Source organism: Podarcis tiliguerta (assembly GCF_965153285.1).
Source record: "Podarcis tiliguerta genome assembly, chromosome: 7".
In the NCBI taxonomy this organism is placed as follows: domain Eukaryota; kingdom Metazoa; phylum Chordata; class Lepidosauria; order Squamata; family Lacertidae; genus Podarcis; species Podarcis tiliguerta.
The window spans coordinates 14,344,349-14,365,102 of record NC_139540.1 but is presented as its reverse complement, the minus strand read 5'-3'; the positions used below and the strand labels follow the sequence as shown (position 1 = coordinate 14,365,102).

Here is a 20,754-nt window from a genome sequence, read left to right as displayed (position 1 = left end):
TGCTGCCGCTGCACAATTTCTGTTCTCATCCTGAAGCAAAGTTCTTAACCCGAGGTACTATTTCTGGGTTAGCAGAGTCTGTAACCTGAAGCGTCTGTAACACAAGGTACCACTGTACATTATTATTATTATTATTATTATTATTATTATTTATAACTCGCCCATCTGGCTGGGTTTCCCTAGCCACTGTGGGCGGCTTCCAACAAAATATTAGAATGCAAAAGTCCGTCAAACATTAAAAGCTTCCCTAAACAGGACTGCCTTCAGATGTCTTATAAAATTCTGGTAGTTGTTTTTCTCTTTGACCTCTGGTGGGAAGGCGTTCCACAAGGCGGGCGCCACTACCAAGAAGGCCCTCTGCCCGGTTCCCTGTAGCTTTGCTTCTTGCAGCGAGGGAACCTCCAGAAGGCCCTTGGCACTGGACCTCAGTGTCCAGGCAGAACAAGGCGGGTGGAGAAGCTCCTTCAGGTGCGACCCTACAGCCAACCCAAGTACAGATGTCTCGCTGCCAGGATGGCGCCGAACATAATAATAATAATGATAATAATAATAATAATAATAATAATAATTTATTTATACCCCGCCCATCTGACTGGGTTTCCCCAGCCATTCTGGGTGGCTTCCAACAGAATATTAAAATACAATAGTCTATTAAACATTAAAAGCTTCCCTAAACAGGGAGCATTGCGTTTGGACTGTTTTCACACACGAACGCCCCATCCTGTAGAATTCTGTCAGTTATATTTTATCTGCACAATTGGAATGAATTTCTGGAACCAAAGTGCTTTTTTCTGTGCAGCCTGAGCAGGAGCAGTCGCCATTAAGGAAAAAGGGGTTGGAATAGGCCAATATCTATGAGCACTTTCCCTGGACCAAGTGACTTTCCTTCTTTAAGTTCTCAAAGTCATTAACCGAGCTCAAGGTTGTCATCTGAACTGGCCAGATGTTTAACTGAGAATCAATCACAGTCAGTCCATCATTTGAAAAATAAGACACTAGAGCTGGCTTACCCCCAAATGGCAACTATATATTTTGTTTTTGCGACTGCAACCTTGGTTTAAGGAGCCATTTGGCACCTAGCTTATATACCTGAGATTCTAACATTGTAGAATTTCAGTTGAATTTGCCTGTTCATTCAGGCCCCTTTTCATTCATGCCTTGCTGAGTCTTACTTTTGCCACGGCCCCAGCCACCACTGGTATATGGCCCTCAAGATGTGGCCCTTACTGCTGAAAAACATTCCCTACCTCTGAGATTAGGGTCTGTATTAAGCCCCTTTGTCTAAGGACTGAAGCTGTTCCAACAGGTATGATTTAAGCAAGTGTTCTGAAATCTAACACTTGCTTTTTCATTCTGCTGGATGCCAGGGAGAAAAATGTGCTTTCATGAAAGCTTTCTGCCAATTCAGACATATACTGGGACATACAAAAAGGAACAAAGATGTTCAGATGTACATCTGAAATATGACATCTGAAATAATGTGGGTGTAGCACAGGGAGAAGTGAGATTCTTACTGCTTTGTAAACAGCTGACAAATGTTGAAGTGTTATTACAGACTCTTAAAGATGATACATTAAGTGAATAAAATTTTTAGATTTTTTTTTTAAATGCTCTTAGTCTTACAGTTATTTTGTCTCTTTCCATTAAGTGCTCTAAACGACATTATATCTGAATACAAAGGTTCAGGGAGTTGGGCACCAGAATAATTTATTGCTCTTTAATGACAAGAGTTTTTAAAAAAAGGCAAGTAGAATCAATGAATTCTTTCTTCATGAGCTTAGCGTACAAGTTTAATGTTTTTGTGTGTGTTTGTAATGTATTGTACAACTGTGTCACTAAGTTTGTAGTGAACTCAGGAAATAGTGTACTAGTTTTTCTTACGACTAATCTACAGAGACAAGGAGCTGGAAACTTGATAATCAACTTCTGGTTAGAATTTCTCTCGTATTTCATTACAAAAATGCAGGTGGTATATCTGCCCCTCTCTGTTTGTGCCACAACCCAAAGTATGTGCAGCTTTAAGGCATGGGTAGGTAAACTAAAGGACTAAAGGGACTAAACTAAAGGGACGTGGGTGGCGCTGTGGGTTAAACCACAGAGCCTGGGACTTGCTGATCAGAAGGTCGGCGGTTCGAATCCCTGCGACGGGGTGAGCTCCCGCTGCTCAGTCCCTGCTCCTGCCAACCTAGCAGTTCGAAAGCATGTCAGACTGCAAGTAGATAAATAGGTACCGCTCCGGCGGGAAGGTAAACGGCATTTCCGTGCGTTGCTCTGGTTCGCCAGAAGTGGCTTAGTCATTCTGGCCACATGACCCGGAAGCTGTACGCCGGCTCCCTCAGCCAATAAAGCGAGATGAGCGCCGCAACCCCAGAGTCAGCCACGACTGGACCTAATGGTCAGGGGTCCCTTTACCTTTACCTAGGCAAACTAAGGCCCGGGGGCCGGATCCGACCCAATCGCCTTCTAAATCCGGCCCACAGACAGTCCGGGAATCAGCGTGTTTTTACATGTGTAGAATGTGTGCTTTTATTTAAAAATGCATCTCTGGGTTATTTGTGGGGAATAGGAATTTGTTCATTATTATTTTTCAAAATATAGTCCGGCCCCCCACAAGGTCTGAGGGACAGTGGACCGGCCCCCTGCTGAAAAAGTTTGCTGACCCCTGCTTTAAGGAGTCAACATCGGCTGCATACACACCATATATTTCAAGCACATTTCCCCTCCTCCCCAAAAATAATATTCCTGGGAACTGTAGTTTGTTAAGGGTGCTGGGAAATGGAGCTTTGTTAAGGGTAAACTACGGTTCCCGTGATTATTTGGAGGGGAGAATGCTTTAGATGCATAGTGTGCACATGGCCATTGCCTTACATAGGGGATGGATTTGAATGGGGCAGTCACTCTTAAGTAGCTGAAGAGCTGTGAGCAACAACCTGAGGACTGGCTCATCCTAAATCAGGGGTGATCCTCTAAATGCTGTTGGACGCCAGGTTCCATCAGCCCCAGCCAGCATGGCCAGTGGTCAGGAATGATGGGAGCTGTAGTCCAGCAATGTCTACAGAGCCCCAAGGTCCCTGCCCCTTGCTGTGTAATGCTGTAAAGGAAGTTAAGTGGTGAAATAGTGGAAGCAGAGTGGGAAATGGCAAAGGAGGAAACCGTGAGTGCTGTGGCTTTTCTTGCCATTTCAAAAAGCCCAAGGATTGAGAGGGATTTCGTTCTGTGAAATTTGAACATACATCAGAAAAGCCCTACTGGACCGGACCAAAGACCTGTCTAATCCAATGTCCTGATTCCCATAGTGGGTAACCAGATATCCAGCCCTCTCCCACTTGTCGTCTCCTGCCAAGTGGAATTCAGATACGGCACGTAATATAGGCATCGTGAGTCGTCGTGATCACTTGATGGCTCTTCACTTGGTGACTCACAAGCCACCTTGGATTCCTTTTTGAAATACGGCTGGATATGATTTTCAAAGGTTGGTGACTCATCAGCTGATGACTCGGCACTGAATGTCTGAACCTGCTCCTTTGGGAAGCACTGTCTTTGATGTGAGAGGTTTGGTGAGAGTTCTGTTGAACGTTTAATCCACGGGTGGGCAACCTAAGGCCCAGGGCCGGATGCGGCCCAATCACCTTCTCAATCCGGCCCACAGACGATCCAGGAATCAGCGTGTTTTTACATGAGTAGAATGTGTGCTTTTATTTAAAATGCATCTCTGGGTTATTTGTGGGGCATAGGAATTTATTCATATATTTTTTTCAAAATATAGTCTGGCCCCTCACATGGTCTGAGAGATGGTGGACCGGCCCACGGCTGAAAAAGGTTGCTGACCCCTGGTTTAATCTGTAACGGCTCACTTCAGGCATACAGGTCACGCTGCATCTGTCAAGTGACGCATGTCCATCTTTGCTAGCAGGTGGGGCACCTGTGGCCCTACAGACTTTACTGGACTGCTGCTCCCACTATCCCTGACCTTTGGCCAATGCCATCTAAAAGGCCACAGATTCCCCGCTCCTGAGTTCACCTTTTCAGTTGTTATTGGCATTCATCTGTCTCAGGAGACAATGGGGGTCTGCCTCTGAGGTGAAGTCCAGTTGCTGCAATAGCAGCACCAATGTGACCTCCCCAGGGCATAAGCCTGGGCAGTGTAACAGTATGGGGGTCCTGGGCTGCCCAGATAACAACAAAATCCCTTTCAGCCTCACTGATGTGGTCCAAAGGAAAGCAGAACAAGATGGCGGGCACCAGCTTGGCTGCAGGAGTTGCCGGAAGGAGGTGTACAAGGTGCTATCCAATCACTTTAGGGTTTACTCCTTAGCCTTTTCTTCTCCTGAAGATATCCCACAAGGCAGCAGAGGTTTAGAGTCAAGAGTTCTCCTTCTCTAGATGGGCTGCCTTCCCAGGTGGATGAGCCCCATCTGCCCCTCCACTTCCCTCCATAGCAGAAACCACCTTCTTGACTGTTGGACCCACTATTGGTCTCATCTGTTCAATCCATCAGAGCCTGTCTATTCAGTGCCCCACGGAAATACAAAAACTGACAATCTGGGGACATGGCGTATGTAACAGTTTGCTCATTGTTTTCCGGATGCTGTTGACACGGTATGCTTAGGCTGGCGTTTATTGATATATCCCATATTTATTGATATATCTTATTTGTGTCCCCTTTTCCTCTCGCCCCAAAAGCCCCACCTCAAGGTGCCCTGACTGTTATTGTATTCCACTCCATTTCATAATAATAATAAATAATTTCCTTAAGATGCACATCAGTGGCGGTCCCCATGCATCTTTAGGAAGATAGGAAGCTGTGTTATACAGAGTCATAATACCATTGGCCTCTGACCCCATTGTTTCTTGAGATGGACAGATGCCAATGACCATTGGCCCGCCTGACGGGCAGCAGCTTTCCCATGTTTCAGGCATCATTTCTCTTCCAGCTCTCATCTGGAGGTGCCCAGGACTGCAGCTGGGACTTCCTGAGTGCACAGCAAATGGTGCCGTGCCACTGAGCTGCAGCCATTCCCCAATAAAGGAAGCTTTATTTGGGAAAGCCAGGCCTTAATTTAATGAATTATAAAGAAATATATCATTGGTACTTCTCCAAGTACCTTCTGGGTCATAATTACTGGTAACTAGTGTGGCTTGTGTAAAAGCCACAGTGCAATATTATTATTATTATTATTATTATTATTATTATTATTATTATTATTATTATTATTATTTATTATATAAATTTTTATACCACCCTTCATCTGAAGATCACAGGGTGGTCTACAATATAATACTTCTTGCACTACTGCAGGTAGCCATTTTAACCAGCCCTCGGGGGCGGGGGGGGTTGGTTGTTTTTTTAATGTACATCATTTTATCACAAAATTGTTAAAAAAAGGAATACATAGCAATAGTATGCAAGACAAGACAAGGTTGACTACCAATTTTACTACCATTTTTTTTAACTCAAAATTAAGCTGTCACTGAATCTAAGGAACAATTAAATATGCCTGAACATTTGATAATATCAGCTTTTAAAAATCTAACAGTAGTGGCATTCAGCTACTACTTACATTAGAATACCAGTCTCCCTACAACCACATTACCTGTACACAATTCTGTACAGTTTTTATACTGAAGCTAACAATGAGCTGCACTCGACTTCACATTCTTAGTTAAATCATTGACTTTTGGATACAAAATCTTTACAGCAGCTTTATAACTTCACTCTTCATCTTCATCTTCCTCCTCTTCTTAGTCTTCTTCCTCTTCATCATCATCTTCAGGTTCTACTTATTTCAAATGGGGTGGCTTCACCTCCAGGCTCTTGTTAAAGGTAAAGATAAAGGTACCCCTGCCCGTACGGGCCAGTCTTGACAGACTCTAGGGTTGTGCGCCCATCTCAGCGCTGTCCAGAGACACTTCCGGGTCACGTGGCCAGCGTGACATCGCTGCTCTGGCGAGGCAGAGCCGCACACGGAAATGCCGTTTACCTTCCCGCTAGTAAACGGTCCCTTTTTATCTACTTGCACCTAGGAGTGCTTTCGAACTGCTAGGTTGGCAGGCGCTGGGACCGAACAACGGGAGCGCACCCCGCCGCGGGGATTCGAACTGCCGACCTTTTGATCCGCAAGCCCTAGGCGCTGAGGCTTTTACCCACAGCGCCACCCGCGTGCCCAGGCTGTTGTTAATGCCCTCCAAAAACAAAAGCCCTGCTTCTCAAAGTCAGGTGGAGCTCAGATCCTCCATTTGTCTTTTTTTCACAAATCGTTAAGCCAAGCAGCAGGCAGTGTGTGGTGCCTCATGCTAATAAACTGGCATCCTTCTTTGCCCCATTATGCGGCTGACTTTGAAACCAGAGAAGTGCAGCCCTCCCCTGTGGCAAAGGCTCTTTTTCTCCTGATGAAGCTGCCCTTCTCAGGCTTTGATGCCTTGAGAGGATGCTTCCATCTCAAAGAGAGAGAGAGAGAGAATGCTGATATTCTGATATTCACTGGCACCCCCTGCAAAGAGCTCTGGGATTAAATGTGGCAGCCACTCCCTAGCCATAAGGTGATTTTCTGGGGATTTGGCATACGGCCCCTTTATCCTTGCTGCCAGCACTGACTGGCGCCTTCAGGGCAGCTTGCAAGAGCCACCTTTTTACCATCTTGATATACGTTTGCCCTGATAAGATGTCAACTGCAGTATCCCAAAGCTTGACACCGTGATGATCTGGGCATTGGGACTTCTGTAGGCCTTGCAGGGATATGTTTGTGGTGAGGAGGTCAGAAGCCTAGTTTGGTTGTACATCCACTGGCAGATTAGTGATGCTTTGAAATGCACATCTCCGGAGGCCATAAAGACCTTGTGCGCTATTTATCCCTTCCTCTTGCCAGCAGGAGTCCAGCCAGGCCTGAAAGGATGCAGAGGGGTAAATCCCTTTGTTTTGCAGCTCTACTAAGGAAAGTTCCTTGGCAGCTGTAGAGAAACGTATTTGTGTCTCAATGTATGAAGAGGCAGCCTCCAAGAAGTTGCTGGGCTCTGCTCCCATCAGCTGTAGGTGGCATGGCCAGTGGTCAGGGTTCTCCATCACGACTGTTGTTTCCAGGCACTGTGATCATCTGCAAGGGATTCCCACACAGCAGGGCTGAGGTTGCCAGCCTTCATGTGACATTTGCAGACATCTTTGTAGCGCAGAGTTGGCCTGCCAACGGGTTCCTGAAGCCAGCTCCCTTGGGGATTCGGTCGTGGAAACGGATCCTGGGATATCTACAGCTTTATGCATTTCCACAGCGGGACGCCGGTGGAGCTGTGGGTTAAACCACAGAGCCTAGGACTTGCCGATCAGAAGGTCGGCGGTTCAAATCCCCGCGATGGGGTATGCTCCCATTGCTGCGTCCCTGCTCCTGCCAACCTAGCAGTTCAAAAACACGTCAAAGTGCAAGTAGATAAATAGGTACCGCTCTAGCAGGAAGGTAAACAGTGTTTCTGTGCACTGCTCTGGTTCGCCAGAAGTGGCTTAGTCATGCTGGCCACATGACGTGGAAGCTGTACACAGGCTCCCTTGGCCAGTAAAGCGAGATGAGCGCAGCAACCCCATAGTCAGTCACAACTGGACCTAATGGTCAGGGTGCCTTTACGTTTTTATGCATTTCCACAAAAGTCTGACGAACGCAGTTCCAGCGAATTGCTTCGCTCATCAGCAGAAAGCCTTTTGGGGATTTCCTCAGGAGCCCTCAGCACAAGAGAGAACTCCGTAGGTGGCCCAATTATTTTGAGCTCTCCGGGCTCCTCCAGGGAGGTAGCAAACATCTTGTTTCTTTAATATGCAAAGTTAATTAATCCAAAACTGCTACTGTGCAGAACTTTTTGACCAATTACAGTTCTCAATACGTTTCCACAAAGCTGAAAAAAGCAAGTAAAGAAATCACTGGACCGTCCTTAAAGAATTATTTCTAGGAGTTGGGGAGTTTTCCTTGAGGACTTGTTCTCTCTTAAGCAGCAATTTCTATCTCACTGATTAGTACGTTGAGGAAAACTACTTAAAACATCATCTGATCATCATCTTTGCTGAATTGGTTTTTGACAGCTAACTTCAAAGTAGTAGCTGACCATGCTATGTTGTTAAAACCCTTAACCACCTTGCACAATTGAAATACCGTAAATAAAACCACCTTTCAGCTGTGCTAAACTCCAATGGACTGTCCTTGGAGACAGCTCACTATAAAAGTGAAGCTCAGCCAGGCAGATACCGTTTGATATGTTTTGGTGGCCTCCTAAGAAAGAAAAATTTTTTTAGATCCCTGTGATAAATGAAACTAAAGAATACCACAAGAAGCAAATCACCTTTTAGATCCAACGCATTAAGCTAAGAATATGGTTTTATCAGAAAGTGTCAAAATGGTGGTACATTGATTGACTGCTGCTCGACCATCCCTCAGTTACAAATTGGGAGGAGGGTGGGTGTCCAGAGTATGGGAAATGTTGGTTTTACTCATTTATATTTATTTAAAAGGGACGTGGGTGGCACTGTGGGTTAAACCACAGAGCCTAAGACTTGCTGATCAGAAGGTCGGTGGTTCGAATCCCTGCGAAGGGGTGAGCTCCTGTTGCTCAGTCCTTGCTCCTGCCAACCTAGCAGTTCGAAAGCACGTCAAAGTGCAAGTAGATAAATAAGTACTGCTCCAGCGGGAAGGTAAACAGCATTTCCATGCACTGCTCTGGTTCTCCAGAAGCGGCTTAGTCATGCTGGCCACATGACCCGGAAGCTGTACGCCAGCTCCCTCGGCCAATAAAGCAAGATGAGCGCCGCAACCCCAGAGTTGGCCACGACTGGACCTAATGATCAGGGGTCCCTTTACCTTTACCTTTAACAGGCTTTGTATACCAGTTAAGCATCAAAACATCTTAGTCAGGGGAGCTTTAAATCAGAAAACTTATGGAGAATGGAAAATGTTTAAGGAATATATAAGATTATATTGTAAAAATAATACCATCTTAGCAGAACTTGAATGATACTTGTGAACAAAAAGGAATGAAACAAATACTTTAGTGGAATGAATGAAAAAGGATATAGAGTAAAGCTGTGCGACAAAACCATGACAATAGAAACAGTATAATGAGGACAATTGGAAGTTTTATGCAGAAATTTTTATTTGATGGATATGATTTTGTATAAATCCTTGATTTTTTCCCTTTTCTTCATTTTTTTTTTATTTTTATGTCTTGATGGTTTCTTTTTCAGTATTTAACTTTTCTATACTTACCTTCGTTGTACATTTGTATTTTAAAACTAATAAAGATTTACCATGAAAAAACAAAACAATGAAACAAAACATCTTAGTGTTTGATATAAAATAAACATTAAAAGTACCAACAAAACCAGATGTTTAAAACAACTTAGCCTACCAACAGAAAGAACTGAAACCCAAACAAGTCACCCTGCTTCATTTTGGAAATAAAATCAGCAGATTTAAAAATACATACTATAATATGACATATTTAAAATACCTGTCTGGGTAATAATAATAATAATAATAGTTGTTTATTCATTATACTCCACACATTCAACTGGGCTGACCCAGTCACTCTGTGCAGCTTCCAACATAATATAAAAACACATAATGGTTTTATTGTGCAGCAAAAACAGGCAGTTTAGTTGCTGCCACACGGAAGGGTCAATGATTACTTGAAGGTACAGAACAAACACGATGTGGCACTTGTGAAAGTTTGTCAGATTGATGATTATAATATGAGATAACCATGTGTCCAGGCAGACATTTTCAGTAAGGGGCAAAGAGTAGAATTCCTTTCCCCCAAAGCTGTGTTTGACTCCTTGCTTCCTTTAAGACAAGCCTGAAATAAATTTCCTTTCCAATTGTGCTTGGCTGAGATAAGCTGGAGTGGCTGGTATTCTGTGCCAGAAATGAGGGTGATGGCTCCGTTGGTGCTTTTATATGGTTTTCTTATCTGCTTGACTTGTCTAGTTAATCGACTAAATTATGTATAGAGTTTTAACTCTTGTTTTTGTTGTTCTATTGCAGTCCTTTTACTGTAAGCGAGTTTGGCAGGATCTATGATCCAGAAGAGCAGCATTAAAAACCACTTTAAGTCTATTTACTTAGCTAGCATAAAAGACGTTTAACTAAATGAGCTTATTTAACGCAGTCTGAGCCAAGAGAAGGGAAATACCCCCTTTTTCATTAATTTGATTTGAATATGCTAGCAACCTGTTATGTACTGAAGTTCTCACCCTGGGCCAGCAGGGGGATACTGTAGATAGTTTTCACTCAGGTCCACAGATGCAGATAAGGAATTGCAAGTGACATTCAGTGATTGGATAGTTACAGAAAGTTGTTACTGTTGCCTTGTAGTTGAGCTCTATATAAGCAGGCTGGCTGAACCCTTCAGCTCCTTTCTGTTCTGGCCTGTGGATAAACAAGAGCTGTTTGAAGAATCGCTGTGTCGTCTGATATGTTCACCCACAACTTAACACAACTGTACATAATGGTAGGAATTTTGTAAGAAAGATAATTTTAAGAATGGTGATAGGTGCAAAGCAGGTTTGCTTAACTTGATTTTAACACGCAAAGAGGTAATTTATTCCTTTCTTATTATGCTTGGGATTGAAGATTGGAGATTTGGGCAGGACCCGGGGCATGCATGGGAAGAGGGGAGAGCAAAAATTCTCATGTGCAAGCTGAAATACTTGTGCTTACATAATGTTCAGTGGGCACTTCACTTGCATTTTTGTGTCCTAAAATGAGAAACGTTTCCAATAAATAGCCAATGTTTAAGCATGAATGGTTGATCCTCTGTAATAAAAGTTTTTTAATGACACAGGGTTCGGGGCCGGCTTTCCTTGGGGAAGAGTTTTGAACAAATCACCGTTTCTAGATTGTATCCAAACTAGAGTATATTTCTTTAGGTTACTGACATCCATTCCAACAAAATTTTAGCTGGCAAATAATTGAGTTAATCCAGTTTATTAGATTTGTATGCACTTGCATAGGAACTAAATGTCAGTTTGCATTTATTGGTGCAGAAAGTATTGATCTGATGTGTAGAGATCTTTCCTATTCAAGAGGGTTCTGGAAGTTTCTGGAAGCTTCGCTGTGTGAAAGAAACAAGCAGAAGGTTCATGATATTTGGGTTATTCCTTCAGAGAAGCTGAGTACAGCTGGTTTAAACTGGTTCTCTTTCTGTCAAGGTCATGCTGCCTATAAAAGAAGGCCTAGAAGGAGCCTGGGTTTCACTTTCTCTATCTCTGTGGTGTTCTGTACATAGTATGCTTAGGGTTAAGGTTTAGACTTACTATAAGTTGTGTTAAGTTTAAGTTAAGTCTGCTGCATTATGGACCGTGCCAATCCTGAATGTATTGGATTTGTGACCATTAGGCTCATTTGCCTTCAAGTAGCAGTAAAGCTCTGCTGGGTGAAATATTATTTGCCTCTGGTCTATTTTTGGGGAATCCTGCAACATGGTTCAAGTCTTTACTCTGCTAACTATACATTAGAATCTACTCTGGATCAATATTGAGTAGAATTCCACGACACTAAAAGCATGCATTTAAGATGATGTGTTTTATACCGTATTTTATGCTGTTTTTTGTTGCATCAATTGTTTTAAATTTGTTGTTAGCTGCCCTGAGCCCGATTTTCTGAACTGGGAAGCGCAGGGTATAAATAAAATTTATCATTATTTATTATTAACAGCGCACGTCTTGTCTTGCAGGTGCCATGCAGCCCGATTGCTGTGGTGGCCAGAGCTGAAGGCCATGGCTAGAATTCTTTAGGACACACATCCTGGACAACATCACACAATAAGCCATCTCGGAGAGCACCTTGCCTGGGAGAAGAAGCTGCTCTTGCCAAGGACAGTTGCCCAGCTGCCATGGCTAGCAAAAGGAAATCGACCACTCCATGTATGGTTCGAGCACCTGAGGCTGAGGAAGCTGTCAAGGACTGTAGTGTGGGAAGGGAAGCAACCGGCACTCCAGAGCAGGATGCGAGCAATGGTTTGGTGGCCGGTAAGGAGAGCTGCGAAAACGACTGTGAGGTGATCGAAGGGAAATCCTCCCCGGCCAACCCGGCCAGGAAACCCCTCGGAGGCTACGAATGTAAGTACTGCCCCTATTCCACGCAGAATCTCAACGAGTTCACGGAGCACATAGACACCCAGCACCCCAACGTCATCCTCAACCCCCTGTACGTGTGCGCCGAGTGCAACTTCACAACCAAAAAGTACGATTCCTTATCCGAACACAACGCCAAACTCCACCCGGGAGAGAGCAATTTCAAGCTCAAGTTGATCAAGCTCAACAACCAGACCGTCCTAGAGCAGTCGATTGAGGCGGCGAGCAGCTCAGTTGCCGTGGAAACCCCTGAAATCGAGGTGGTTCCTGTCGGGCCTAGTGGTACAAGCAAGACCACCCCAGCGATTAACGTTGGGAAGCCTAAAGTCGAAGCCAGGAAAGTTTCTTTGGAGAACCACCTGGATGGGATCCCTCACCTGATTACGGAGGCCACAGAGCCTATCACATGCATTAACGGAGCAGAGCTCCTCCACGATATCCTGGCCCATGTGATGCCCTCTGTGCAGCTCCCGCCAAACATCAGCCTGGTTCCCAAAGTCCCCGTGCCGCTGAACAGTACCAAATACAATTCCGCACTGGACACCAACACAACCATGATCAGCTCCTTCAACAAGTTTCCGTACCCAACGCAGGCGGAGTTGTCGTGGTTGACGGCCGCTTCCAAGCACCCTGAGGAGCAGATCCGGATTTGGTTTGCCACCCAGCGTCTGAAGCACGGCATCAGCTGGTCTCCAGAAGAGGTGGAGGAGGCAAGGAAGAAGATGTTCAACGGCACTATCCAACCCGCGGCCCAGACCATTGCCGTTCTGCCCGCTCACGTCGCCGCTGCAAAAATGCCGCAGCCGATGATTCAGACAGCTGTGCCTTGCCAGATACTTAGCCAGACCGGCCTGGTTTTGACGCAAGTCTCAAACGGGTCCAATGTTTCCCCCATTGCCCTTGCCGTGGCGGCCAACCAAGGGCAGAAACGGAGCATGCAGGCCCAGAAGGCGGTCCCGGAAGTCAAGCGCCCGCACGTCGTCGCCGCGGAGGTCTTGTCCAAACAGATCGCCCCTGCTGCTCCGACGAGCACGACCGCAGGGCCCTTGTCTCCTGCGCTGCTGGCGAATGATCGCAAGAAGACTAAGGAGCAAATAGCAGCCCTGAAGGCGAGTTTTATTGTCAGCCAGTTCCCCGATAACGCGGAAGTGTACAGGCTGATAGAAGTCACGGGCCTCTCCCGAAGCGAGATCAAGAAATGGTTCAGTGACCACCGATACCGGAGCCAGCGAGGGATTGTCCACATCACGAGCGAGTCGCTAGCCAAGGACCAGGTGGCTCTTGTGGCTGCAAGGCAGGCGCGGAACTATAATCCATACCCAGACTTCGCTTTCCAGAAGTTCAAAGGAAAATCCAGAGAACAGCTGGCGGTCCTGGAAGAAAGCTTTATCAGGAGTTCTTTTCCAACCCAAAGCGAGTTGGAAAGGCTCCGAAACGAAGCCTGCATGACTAGTCGAGAGGTTGAGGCCTGGTTCTCCGAGCGCAGAAAGCTCAGGGATAATATGGAACAAGCCGTCTTGGACTCGATGGGGCCGAGCGTAAAGAATAAGGAGGAAGGGGCTTCCAACGGTGCCATCGGTCCGACAGAGCAGTTTGACGTCTCCCAGGCACAGACCTCTTTGTCCAGGTGCTCGACTGCATTTGCCTCAAGTAGCCAAGAGCAGGCGCACTTGTTGAAGAGCACATTTGCAAGGACGCAGTGGCCGACTCCACAGGAGTATGACGAGTTGGCGGCTCAGACGGGGCTCACGAGGACTGAAATAGTGCGTTGGTTCAAAGAGAACAGGAGCTGCCTACGAACCGGGACGCTAAAATGGCTGGACCAATACCAGCAGCAGTATGCCGTCGATGGATATGATGAGGCAAAAGGACCAGCAGCCACCGAGACAGCGAGTAGCAGTAGCGAGGGGGTTCAGCAACCCAGTAAAGAGCATCTGAAGCCAGAGAAGCAGGACATAGAGGGCATGGAGAAATCTGAATGCAGTGACCGAGGTAGTCAAGGCAATAACGAGAACAAGGGAAATGTGAGTTGGGTGGAAGTCACCATCGACGATGACGATGACGCTTCGGACTGTATGGACAGCTGGGGTCAAGCAGCGCCGGGAAGCAAAGCAGGTTTTGATTCTGAAAGTATACCTGGCGATACCTCTCACACCTAAGACAGGTAATAATGGGGATTGTTTGTTGACCTAACACTGGCCATGGTCCTCCTTGGCTCAGCGTTCTAATTCAAGGGTTGCATCCAGCTATAGCAGCTTCCACTTGTGCAGCGGGACTTCCTCCTCCCCACCCCGCACAGTTCCCAAATCTGCTCTGAAGTGTTAGAGGAACATCAACACACTTGCAGACAGTGGTGTGCAGTCAGTGGACATGGGGAACTGGGCTTGCCCCCAAAATGTTCCTGGTAAATTAGAGTACAGTCATATCTCTTGCTACGTTTCCTTCATGTTATGAAGTACTGGAAAGGGTTACTTCCGGGTTTCGCCACTCGTGCATGCGCAGACGCAGAAAATGACGTCATGCGCAGCGGATTGCAACCCACGCACGCACAGATGCGCCGCTGCGGGTTGCGTTCCTTTCATGTTGCGAACGGGCCTCCGGAATGGATCCCGTTCGCAACCAGAGGTACCACTGTATTAAAGTATTAAAGTTTGGCACCTCCTTCCGAAAGCCTGGGAAGCTTCTGCGTGATGCTTCAACGGGGTCCAAGAGCCCTTCCGCCACCTCCCCAAAGCCTGTCCTGCTTTGGGAGGGAGGCAGGAGGGCTGCAGCATCTTGTCAGAGGCCTGGCACCTCTTTTCCAAAGCCCAGGAAGCTTCTGCCCAACTTAGGGAGGGAAAAGTGATGCTCACGCATGTGATGTCAACACGCCTGGCAAATTTCAAACGCCGCCATGTATTTGGCTCTAGATTGGAATCGAGAAAAATATTGACCTGTTTTATATGCTTAGGAGACAGCAGCCTCTGCTTTTCAAATCCACCTGAACTGATTAATCATAATCCAAGGAGTCTCCCAAATCTCTCTGTGTGTATTTTGATTTCATTTATCTGCCCCTGGCTTAGTGCCTTTTTAAATACTCCTCATTGCTGAAAACGCAAGCTTAGGCCCTCTAGTGGGAAAAACATACAAACTCTGACATGCTTATTAACATGGTCTCATCATGCTTTCGGGACACCATCCAGCAAAGAATTGTTAACACTTAAAGTCAGCAGGTTTGCTATTGAAAATATTGTATTGTTTGTAAGCTGGGGTCAGGTACTAAAGATTTCTTTTTGATTGTAGGGTATCTTAACGCAGTTGCCACAGGAACTGCACACAGTGGAGCCCTGTAAAAGGGCTGCTTAGTACCAGACAGAAATCTGAAAAATTAATTTGGTTAGCTTCAGCATTCTCCTTACTATTTCTGTTAGTAAAATTGGGAGTTTTCTGTGCCCAGGTGGGCACAGTATGGCTTAATAAGGCAAGCACAGAATGCAGTGAATAAGAGGTGACGGGTGCGGATCACATGCAATATGCCAGGTGTGTTGCGCAGGTCTATCCTTTGGCAAGCATTTGGCATCCAGGTAACTTACTGGGGGCGAGAAGAGATGCTGTCTCTTACAAATGCAGTCATACCTCGGGTTACAGACGCTTCAGGTTGTGCTTTTTCAGGTTACGGACATGCCGAAACCCGGAAGTACCGGAACGGGTTACTTCTGGGTTTCGGCAGTCGCGTATGCGCAGAAGCACTAAATTGTTCTTTGCAGGTGCACCAAATTGCAACCCAGACGTGCACAGACGCGACACTGCGGGTTGCGAACGTGCCTCCCACATGGATCACGTTCGCAACCCGAGTGTGTACTGTACACTCCTCTGCAAGCTTGCTCAGAAATAAGCCTTGCCGAGTCCAACAGGGATTTAATTCCCAGGTAAGTGTGTGTAGATTTGCAGCCAGGCAGAGCAACTCAGTAAGGGAGAATGAAGATGAGCTGGGACGACTTCTTTTTACGGAAGCTTTTTATGGGCTCCAGCCCTTGTTTGTTTGTTTTTAAATCCTTACCACTGGTCTTGGTGCAAGGGGAAATTAAGTATGGCACTTCCAGGGCTGGCATACACCCTCCCCTGCAAAAATAAATAAAATTATGGGCATGTCTAAATGAATCCAGCCACTCCAGAGCCTTCCCCTACACACACAGCTATATTTGTTTCAATCCAGGTAAGACGACCCATTGAATTTCATGCACCTGAGTTAGTGCCCCACAGCCAAAAAGCACAAAGGAGGGTTGTTGCTGGTGTGCAAACTATGTTCCGTTTTGCAAAATAATAACCGTATTCCGTGCACTCGTTTGTTTATCTGTCTTAGGCATATCATTCAGCTTTCTAGACCTATCTTTCCATTCTTTGGGAGGACGCCGTCACTGACCCTGGGAGCAAGCAGGATCTTCGGAAGCAGGGAAATCCGACGGGTTTCGCCTCCCGGTTCAAAGCACGTGGGTACAGTTGCGGTGGAGAAAGGACAGTCCTGTGGAGCATTGCTACAGATCTCACAGTGCCAGATTTCCACCAGGGGACTTTTCCAACAAGGGCCCTTGTACATAGGTTTTTCCCCGCAGCGTCCAACTTGCTTGCCTCCCATTGTAACTTCCCATTTACAACGTGGAGTCGTCTCGCTGCCTTTCCTGGCTGGTGCGTACGCTGTGGATTCTCGTTGCCATCTCGAGGTCGCGATTTGGCTTATCGGTTTTCTTGAAAATTAGTTACTGCTCCGTCTACATCCATGACGACTTGGAAACCTTTTTGGCCTCCTGCAAATGTTTCTAAAGATGTGTTTCTATTTTCGCAGAGAGAGTTTACCCACCTCAACACATTTTTACCTGTTCAGTCTAGGGCTAGCTGCTCGTTGTGACTTTCTCAAGAGCCTTTTATTTGCCGTTGGCTCCCTTTTGTTCCTCTGCATGCAGGAAAAGCAGCAAAAACATTTGTCCGGGAGAGACAGCCGATCTCTTTAACGCATCCTGCATTTCACCGTTTGCCAAAACATCTGGATTATGGAGCTCCAGAGTTGTTGACAGTACGCCTTTGCTTGTTCTAAGCACCTTTTTCTACTACATGTAGTACAATCCTTTAAAAAAAAAAAAAGACTTTACAATGGAGGGCTTAAGCTTCTTAATAACCGAACTTGCTCACAATTCTTTGTTTGGTGCAAATACAGAGACTTATTTTTGTCAGCCTTAGGTGCTCTAGTGCACAACGTGGTTTCTTGAACCCTCAGCCACTACATCTTTCCTTTGTTTCTAGGTCCTCAGAATGCACTTTTGTTCTCCAAATAACTGCTGAGAGAGGGGACGAACTGTCACATTGGGTACAGGTCAAATGGTGAAGTTGCTTTGGTTTGGAGAGACAGATCCATTTCCTATCCCAACATACACTGCACAAATCTAATTGCTAGGGAGTTTGAATTAAAACAAAACACTTTTCTAACTTTTTCCTTGTTTGTTGTAACTCAGTAAAACAAAGGCTTTAATGTTTTTGGTAAGCTTTTCCTCTTGTCTCTCTTTCTTTCTTTTAAATGCAACATCTTCCTCACGCTGCTAAGTAGCTTTAAATACAGCATAGCATGCCTGCTCTTGAATGCTGAGTGGCAGCTTAAAGAAAGTTCTCCGGGAAGAAGCAAGGCCTATTGTCATTCACAGCCATTATTTTGCCAGCTGGATTCAGAGACACTGAAATTCCACTGCTATCATTCTCTATAGTCAGAGGGAAGAACCTTTTTTCCCTCTCTCGGGCTTCCATTGCCTTGGGAGAAAATGGGCAGGGATGGAAAATGGATGTGCCCACACCCTTAAAATAGACACACACACACACACACACACACACCCTTAAGTGCACAAACACTTAATCGGATGATGAATGAGGAAGGACCAATTTTCACCCTCAGTCTAGCATTCAGGGAGGTCTCAACTTCGTCACCCAGCATGCAGCAAGCATTGTGAAATTTAGGGTGCGGACTGGCACTTGGACAGGTGATGAGGTCTGGCAAGGCCAGAAGTTTCCCAGGCATGTTTTGCATTGTGGATGGGGAACCTCAGGCCAAAGGGCCAAATGGAGGCTTCCACTCCTGTCTGGCCCTATCTCTGGGTCATGTACTCTCCCCTTGCCCTGCTTTGCACCCTCTTGAGAGTCTGTGCCTGGTTAGAATATTTCCTTAAACACTGGTGCTTCTTGCTTGCCTGAATGGAAGGTAGAGGAGCATGTGAAGATACTAGCCTACTATATGAAGGTACATCCTTCTTTTGCTCCCGCCCAGGATTGGGAGAGGGCACAGAAAAGGAGGCTGCATTGCACCTGTGGAAGGAATTCTATGGATACTGCCACATGCCCTCTCATCCATAGGCTTGGCACGAGGAAGGGTTTTTCTCACAGCCTACAGCTGGGACACGGGTGGTGCTGTGGGTTAAACCACAGAGCCTAGGACTTGCCGATCAGAAGGTCAGCGGTTCGAATCCCCGCAACGGGGTGAGCTCTCGTTGTTCACTCCCTGCTCCTGCCAACCTAGCAGTCCGAAAGCACATCAAAGTGCAAGTAGATAAATAAGTACCGTTCCGGTGGGAAGGTAAACAGCGTTTCCATGTGCTGCTCTGGTTCACCAGAAGCAGCTTAGTCATGCTGGCCACATGACCCGGAAGCTGTACGCTGGCTCCCTCGGCGCCGCAACCCCTGAGTCGGGCACGACTGGACCTAATGGTCAGGGGTCCCTTTATCTTTACAGATGGAGCAATGCCGGAATTGCTCATAGATGGCCTTAGACAATGCATCTTTTAATGACCCGATATTACTACTCTGCTACATAGGATGTTTTGCAAGGTTGACCAAGACACAATGTAGGAAGAGCTCCCTGAGAAGTCAGCAATAATAATCTACTGCCCTGTGGGGAATTTTTACCGCTTTGTGAGAACAGCAGTATTCAATTTACGGCTGGGGGAGCACCTACAAAGCTCTCTTGAGGTTGCACAGTGAAGTCAAAGGCATGCAAAGCAGAAACAAATTCAGTGTCAGACAGGTTTCTAGAGTTTTACATCTTTAATTTAAAACTTTGCCAAGAACCAAAAAAAAAAATGGTTACAAAAAGAGAAATTATCTACAAAAAGAAGTACTCATTTCATAACAGAAGCTGCCAGTGGCAGTTTGAGAGAGGGAAGGGGAAAGTGCTTCGGGTGAACAAAAACCAAAGTAGTGCGAAGTGCCCAAAAGTGAGCTTTTAACATCCAGGAAAGGCACATGGTATTGATCTAGGATGGACACCAGGCTTGGATATGCACCAGTTGCATGTGGACGGCTAACATGCTAGTGAGAAGGCAGGCTAGAAGTCTTCCTGCTGTGTTCCCCATGTGGGGAGATGCAGGGACACATTCTGATAGCCAAATCCAGCTTTGAGAAGAACTGTTCCTCCACGAGACTAGACCACTGCAAAAATCAACATGGGGTTGGGGGAGGAGAATGTCACTGGCTTAGGTGTTCACTAACCAAGCCACCTCTCGCATGCACTGCAACATGGTACAATTGCTGTACCGTATGCCCTTCCTGAATATTTGACTTTTGCTTTAAGATTATGGCGCAGACATAAATTTCAGACACCGGATCTGCCCCCTTCTCTGCTCCTCTGGTGTGTTTTCTACTTGTAAAAGGGGTGGGAATCATTGCTCCGTTCAGGATGACCTAGCAGCTTCCTGCAGAACTAGGAGCTTGGGTTGGTAGGACAGCGATCCTCGTGGCTTAAGAGCCAAGCTACAGGTTCCCTTTAAAAACATGCTTGGTTCTTTGAGCCTCAGCAACCGCTGCAAGCAGGTGAGGGGTGTTGATTTCCTCTTTCTGCTACCAGGGTTCAAGTGAGAAGCTGTGCAATGCAGGCTTAATAATGGTCCTTGTTGGCTACACAAGATTGTCAGATCTCCTGATGCCATTGTCAGATGCCATTCAGCATCGGGGGAATGAATCTGCTAAAACAGTGTAAGAGATCTCTTAAATTAGAGCCAAGCTACACCATTCAGAAGTAGTAGTATTTCCAACAGAGGCGGAGAACTGAATGAGTGGATTCCTCCACCTGCACAAGGACCCCAAAATATCCCTGGCTTTGGAATGCTAGCTTGCCAAGGAGCAATTATTAAAGCTATGGAAAGCTATTCTTACTCCCTCATCCCCTTCATGGAGTACTTCCTACATAAGAACATATTCGGAGCTGCGATTTCCCACCTACATTATGAAGTTGGCTGCACCTCGGGCTTAAAATGGATGCGTTGATTAGCTCTATGATCAGTATAGCTATGGGGTTGTAGCCAATGAGATTTGACTCAGAGTAGACTCATCAGAATTAATGGACCCAAATTAGTCATGTCTGTTCATGGATTTCAGTTTGGTTGTAATCCAATGTTCCGTTCTACAGAATGGTCTTTGGGAGAAACTCAGCTTTTTCTACAGACCAACCACAATACCTCAAGCAATACAGAGACCAATTTCTCCTAGAATGCAGAGAAGACAAAATCCCAATCCTTAGAAGTAACGTATTTTTCGCTCTTTAAGATGCACCAGACCACGAGACGCACCTAGTTTTTGGAGGAGGAAAACAAGAAAAAAAATATTCTGAATCCCAGAAGCCAGAACAGCAAGAGGAATCG

The 20,754-nt window shown here is 45.9% G+C and overlaps 1 protein-coding gene across 3 annotated transcripts in view; it reads left to right on the top strand.

Moving 5' to 3' along the window:
• Nucleotides 1–17,618, top strand: part of ZHX2 (zinc fingers and homeoboxes 2) — a 54,900-nt gene extending 37,282 nt beyond the window's left edge. For all 3 annotated transcript variants that reach the window (XM_083450523.1, XM_083450522.1, XM_083450524.1), the window contains exons 2-3: nt 11,704–14,267; nt 16,446–17,618. In XM_083450523.1, coding sequence (XP_083306649.1) covers nt 11,863–14,262 — 2,400 coding nt within the window. In that variant the 5' untranslated portion in view covers nt 11,704–11,862 and the 3' untranslated portion in view covers nt 14,263–14,267; nt 16,446–17,618. The remainder of the gene's footprint in view (nt 1–11,703; nt 14,268–16,445) is intronic.
• Nucleotides 17,619–20,754: the final 3,136 nt, after the last annotated feature.